The sequence below is a fragment of the Dermochelys coriacea genome, chromosome 1 (assembly GCF_009764565.3).
Source record: "Dermochelys coriacea isolate rDerCor1 chromosome 1, rDerCor1.pri.v4, whole genome shotgun sequence".
Classification (NCBI taxonomy): Eukaryota; Metazoa; Chordata; order Testudines; family Dermochelyidae; genus Dermochelys; species Dermochelys coriacea.
This window is the reverse complement of record NC_050068.2, coordinates 1,123,213-1,129,967: the sequence shown is the minus strand read 5'-3', so window position 1 is coordinate 1,129,967 and position 6,755 is coordinate 1,123,213. Positions and strand designations below refer to the sequence as shown.

General features: G+C 46.0%; 1 protein-coding gene across 1 annotated transcript; it reads left to right on the top strand.

Moving 5' to 3' along the window:
* Positions 1 to 1,215: 1,215 nt before the first annotated feature.
* Positions 1,216 to 2,152, top strand: LOC119863234 (olfactory receptor 52M1-like). The gene is given in 2 exon segments (XM_038421254.1): positions 1,216 to 1,742; positions 1,744 to 2,152. Coding segments are annotated over 2 exon segments (936 nt in total).
* The last annotated feature ends 4,603 nt before the right edge of the window (positions 2,153 to 6,755 follow it).

Below are 6,755 nucleotides of genomic sequence, written 5' to 3'. Positions count from 1 at the left end.
CCCCATGGCACTTTTCTTGGCAAAACTTTGTTTTTTTCCATTCTCAGATTTTTACCGGGTGAATGGGGAACTCCCTACAGCATGGACTCTCTTGCCCGAGTTTCATTTCATTAAGGAAAAATGATGGATAATCAGTATCCACTATTGTGTTTCCTGCTGGTGCCTATTAAGGTTTCCCACTCCATGACTGTTAGAGGGCTTTCCCTTCAACCTCTCCCATGGTTATTGTCAAATAGACAAGAAGCAGAAGACCAGAAGTCCGAAGTGCAAGCAATTTCATATTTATTGGGATTAGTTCCAAGCAAGCATATCCATAGATCTACACACTGGCAGAGTCTGTTTCCCAGGGTTCCAATCTCAGCTCTTACACTGCAGAGCATTTACCTCGTGTCCCTCTTCCCAGCCATCACAGAGTATTTACCCCGTGTCCCCCTTCCTAGCTCTGATGCCACAGAGCCTCGCCTCTGTCCCCATTCCCTAGTCCCCATTCCCATTTTCCCCATTCCCACTTTCCCATCTCCTTCTTCTTAGCAGGTTCAAATATACCTTCAAATCATGTACCCCATTGGAGGGGTGAGCAGTGAGGTTGTGCAGTGGTCAGAGACAGTCATTTATTTGGTCTCTTAGTGTTTTATACCTTCCGCCCAAACCACCTTTGCCCCTCCCGACTGGTTGCTTGGCCTTGCTTTGAGATAGGGATTGAGGCAATCTTACCGATTAACACTTTAACCACTCTTATCTGTTCCAATTGTACTAATAAATCCATCTGACTAGGCAAAAGCAACATACACAGTCTTTGTCCCTTGTTTACACATATTAGTATAAAACATAAGAGTATCAAAAAGTCAAACCTAAAAATCTACCCCAGGCTAACGAACAGCCCTATATACAGACAAAGATGTGTAGGAATTATTGATGCATGGAGCACCATCAAATGTGGAATTGGCATTAGTAGGGTCAGTTGTTCATAATTCATTTCTCTCAATAATGAATATGTCATTTTTCAGTATGTGAAGAGCAACCAATCTGCTTCACCCATGAGAACAGCCTCCAGTAATGCATGTAGTGTCTCATATTCACATTGTCTCTCCATCCAGGCATTTGTACTGTGACCATCACCCTAGAACCTGGGCACATACTGGAAGTCAGGGGAATGTACGGTACATGCAGGAGACACCGTTCTGCCTCAGAGTTGGACACTTTCTCCCCTACTCCATGTCAGATTACAACACAATCGACTTCACCAACCCCTCCATCTTCATCCTGCTGGGCATTCCTGGCTTGGAGATGGCCTATGTCTGGATCTCCATCCCCTTCTGTGCCATGTACACCATAGCCATCTTGGGGAACTTCACCATCCTGTTTATTGTGAAGAGGGAGACGAGCCTCCATGGGCCAATGTACTATTTTCTCTGTATGCTGGCTGTCACTGACCTGGTCCTGTCTACGTCCACAACTTTGAGTATCTTCTGGTTCAATTCCAGGGAGATCGATTTCACAGCCTGCCTCACCCAGATGTGCTTCATTCACTGTTTCTCAGGGATGGAGTCTGGAATCTTTGTGGCCATGGCTTTGGATCGCTACATGGCCATCTGCCATCCCCTGAGACATTCCACTAATCTGGCAAGCCCGGTGGTGGCCAAGATCGGTCTGGCCATGGTGCTGTGCAGCTGCGTGCTCATACTCCCCTATCCCTTCCTGGTGAGTCAGTGGCCATATTGCAGAACCAGCATCATCCCTCACACACTGTGAGCACATAGCCATAGTGCAGCTGGCCTGTGGCAACATCCGCATCAGTAGTTACTACAGCCTCTCTATGGGATTCGCTGTGATGGGTCTGGATGTATTTTCTATCACTGTGTCGTACACTCAGATTCTCAGGGCCGTATTCAGTCTCCCCACAAAGCACACCCGGCTCAAGACTTTTGGGACCTGTGTCTCCCACCTCTGTGCCATTTTAGCCTTTTACATTCCACGTATCTTCTCCTCACTCATCTCCTGGTTTGGTGAGAATGTGCCCCTGCATTTCCACGTTCTCATTGCCAATATGTACCTCCTGTTGCCCCCCATGCTAAACCCCATCATCTATGGGGTGAGGACCAAACAGATCTGGGACAGGCTGTTCAGTCTCTTTACTCATAAAGGGGCCTAAAGTTATCTCCTGGTGCTCTGACTCTCAGACCGAGCTCCATGCAGAGCTGGCTGGTGGGATGGTGCTGGACCCTCTTCCCTGAATCACTTAGTGGACAGTCAATGAGTGATTAAACCCTTTCTGACCTTACTGTGCTATGTGAACCTGACAAACTGAGGAATCGGTCTATGTACAACAAAATAACTCAGAGGGTTGTCACCTTTCTAATTGCTGATAACTGGACCCCTGAGGCCCTGCCCTCTGCCGCACCTCTTCTGCACATCTCTTCCCCTGTTCCTGCATCCTCTCATCCCCCTGTCACTCTCTGGATCATTTCAACCTCCCTCCCTCCCCAGCTGGGCTCCCTCTGCTCTGGGGCTGGGAAGGGAGTTGCTGCAGCCTGAGAAGGAGCCTTCAGTTAGTGCAGTGAGGACACAATGCTGTGGCTGAGGTCACCTAGTCCAATCCCCTGCTCAAAGCAGGACCAACACCAACTAAATCATCCCAGCCAGAACTTTGTCAAGCAGGGCCTTATAAACCTCTAAGGAAGGAGATTCCACCACCTCCCTAGGCAACCCTTCCAGTGTTTCACCACCCTCATAGTGAAATAGTGTTTCCTAATATCCAACCTAGACCTCCCCCACTGCAATTTGAGATCATTAATTCTTGTTCTGTCATCTGCCACCACTGAGAATAGCCTGGCCCCATCCTCTTTGGAACCCCCCTTCAGATAGACGAAGGTTGCTATCAAATCCCTCCTCATGCTTCTCTTCTGCAAATGAAACAAGCCCAGTTCCCTTAGCCTCACCTCGTAAGCCATGTACCCTAGCCCCCTCATCATTTTAATTGCCCTCTGCAGCACTCTTTCCAAATTGTCCACATCCCTTCTGTAGTGGGGGGCCCAAAACTGGGTGCCGTACTCCAGATGTGGCCTCACCAGTGTTGAATAGAGGGGAATAATCACTTCCCTCGATCTGCTGGCAATGTTCCTACTAATGCAGTCCAATATGCTGTTGGCCTTCTTGGCAACAAGGGCACAGTGCTGACCCATATCCAGCTTCTCATCCACTATAATCCCCAGGCCCTTTTCTGCAGAACTGCTGCTTATCCAGTTGGTCTTCCAGGGAATGTAGGGGGAGCAGGCAGTGGGCTCCGTTTTGGGAGAGGAGCAAGATTGCTAGTGTGGAGCAGGGGATTTGATTGAACAGGGAGCTTCAGAGGCTGTTGGTGGCTTCACTGAAGCCAGGGAAGACTATTGCTGTTCCTCGGGCTTACTGAGGTGGACGTGTAGCAAAGGAACTGTGAGTAACCCCCACTCTTGTTTGGGAATTTATTTACAAGTGTCACCCCACTCCTGTTCACTGGCCCAGTATATGTACACTTCTAAAGTTTGCAAACAATACCAAGCTGGGAGGGATTGCAGGTGCTTTGGAGGATAGGATTAAAATTCAAAATGATCTGGACAAACTGGAGAAATGGTTTTAAGTAAATAGGATGAAATTCAATAAAGACAAATGCAAAGAACTCTACGTAGGAAGGAACAATCAGTTGCACACATACAAAATGGGAAATGACTGCCTAGGAAGGAGTACTGCAGAAAGGGATCTGGGGGTCATAATGGATCACAAGCTAAATATGAGTCAACAGTGTAACACTGTTGCAAAAAAAAGCAAACATAATTCTGGGATGTATTAGCAAGAGTATTGAAAGCAGGACACGATAAGTAATTCTTCTGCTTTTCTCCATGCCAATTAGGCCTCACCTGGAGTATTGTGTCCAGTTCTGGGCACCACATTTCCGGAAAGATTTGGAGAAGGTCCAGAGAAGAGCAACAAAATTGATTAAAGGTCTAGAGAACATGACCTATAAGGGAAGCTTGAAAAAACTGGGTTTGTTTAGTTTGGAGAAGAGAAGACTGAGAGGGGGACATGATAACAGTTTTCAAGTGCATAAAAGGTTGTTGCAAGAAGAAGGGAGAAAAATTGTTCTTAACTTCTGAGGATAGGTCAAGAAGCAATGGGTTTAAAATGCAGCAAGTGCAATTTATGTTGAACATTAGGAAAAACTTAAGAACATAAGAACATAAGAATGTCCTTACTGGGTCAGACCAAAGGTCCATCCAGCCCAGTATCCTGTCTACTGACAGTGGCCAATGCCAGGTTCCCCAGAGAGAGTGAACCTAACAGGTAATGATCAAGTGATCTCTCTCCTGCCATCCATCTCCACCCTCTGACAAACAGAGGCTAGGGACACCATTCTTTACCCATCCTGGCTAATAGCCATTAATGGACTTCCTCATGTTCAGAGTGGTTAAGCACTGGAATAAATTGCCTAGGGAGGTTGTGGAATCTCCATCCTTGCAGACGTTTAAGATAAGATTGAACAAAATCCTGTCAGGGATGGTCTAGATAATACTTAGTCCTGCTCTGAGTGCAGGGGACTGGAATAGATGACCTCTCGAGGTCCTTTTCAGTTCTATGATTCTGTGAGGTTGTCAGGGTTCCTTCCCCACTCTGAACTCTAGGGTACAGAAAGAAAAAAAGCATTCAATTTCTTACAAGAAGAATTTTAATCTAAGAAAAGGTAAAAAGAATCACCTCTGTAACATCAGGATGGTAAATATCTTACAGGGTAATTAGATTCAACATATAGAGAATCCCTCTAGGCAAAACCTTAAGTTACAAGAAAGACACAAAGACAAGAATATTCATTCTATTCAGCACAGTCTAATTTCTCAGCCATTTAAAGAAATCAGAATCTAACGCATCTCTAGCTATATTACTTACTAAATTCTAAAACTCCATTCCTGTTCTGTCCCCGCAAAAGCATCACACAGACAGACAGACCCTTTGTTTCTCCCCCCTCCAGCTTTGAAAGTATCTTGTCTCTTCATTGGTCATTGTGGTCAGGTGCCAGCGAGGTTATCTTAGCTTCTTAACCCTTTACAGGTGAAAGGATTTTCCCTCTGGCCAGGAGGGATTTTAAAGGTGTTTACCCTTCCCTTTATATTTATGACAGCTGCAATTCCCACTGTTTCTCACAGATGAAAGGATTCCAAAAGCAAAGGCCAGTGGGGCTGCTCAACTCTATCCCTGGTTGATACACAGGACACATTGCACCCAGCATTCCAAACTGTTGCCACCCTCTTCCCAGGGTAACCGAGACAGGCTATCGGCATTGGCATTACTTCTCCCAGGCCGGTACTTTATGTCAAAATTGAACTCTGCCAGATTTGCCATCCACCTTTGACTGGTTGCACCCAATTTAGCAGTAGCACTAACACAGGTCAGCGGGTTGTTGTCAGTCAGCACTGTAAATTGGTGTCCTAGTAGATAATCTCTAAATTTATAGATTCATAGATACTAAGGTCAGAAGGGACCATTCTGATCATCTAGTCCGACCTCCTGCACAGCGCAGGCCACAGAATCTCACCCACCCACTCCTATGAAAAACCTCACCTATGTCTGAGCTATAGAAGTCCTCAAATCGTGGTTTAAAGACTTCAGGAGCAGAGAAGCCTCCCTCAAGTGATCCATGCCCCATGCTACAGAGGAAGGCGAAAAACCTCCAGGGCCTCTCCAATCTGCCCTGGAGGAAAACTCCTTCCCGACCCCAAATATAACAATCAGCTAAACCCTGAGCATATGGGCAAGATTCACCAGCCAGATACTACAGAAAATTCTTTCCTGGGTAACTCAGATCCCACCCATCTAATATCCCATCTCAGGGGATTAGGCCTATTTACCCTGAATATTTAAAAATCAATTACTTACCAAAATCCCATTATCCCATCATACCATCTCCTCCATAAATTTATCTGCAGCCACCCGTTTTAAGGCCAAGAACTCCAGTTTATGGGCGGGATTTTTTTTTTCTGAGAGAGTTAAGCCCCTACTGGCATAAACTATGACCTTCTCCTTCCCTGACTGAACCTGAGCCAGTATAGCTCCTAGCCTCTCTGAGTATGGGTCTGTCTGGAGTATGAATTGTAAACTGTAGTCAGCATATCCCACTATTGGTGCATTAGTCAGTTTGTCTTCAGCTCTGTGAAAGCCTGGTCACATTCCTCTGTCCAAACAAAACTGGGTATCTTAGTAGGACCCTCTGATTTCTTCTTCTGGTCTGGGCTTCACCTGCAGTTATACCATGAAAGCTCAAAAAAAGAAAAACAGTTGACATGGCAGACCTACAAACATGGCCACCACTTCCAGGAGGTGTACCAATGTAAACACAAACTTCAGATGTGATCTCACTTTTATTTAAAAAAAATCAAGAGCATCTCTGCTTTGTAATGTCAGTTTTCTTTGGAACATTAATGCCAGCTTGTTGCAGTAAATGGGGTAGGCTTTGCCACAGGAACGCAGCCCACAGAAGGGGTCATTCCCAATGAGGAAACTGAGATTCCCTGCTTCTCACCCCTTTGCTCTCAAGGGTAGTAATTTATCACTGGCCTATGCAAGCTGTGCTGGCCCATGAATAGAAATGAAGGAGCCAAAGCTCTGCCTATCCCCACCCACCTGTTCTGCAAGTGCATAGTCCTGCACACCCAAGGTCTGGGTGGCCTGCAGGGATATAAGCAGGGGGTAGAAGGAAGGATTCATACTCCCTCTTTCTCTTTTACACA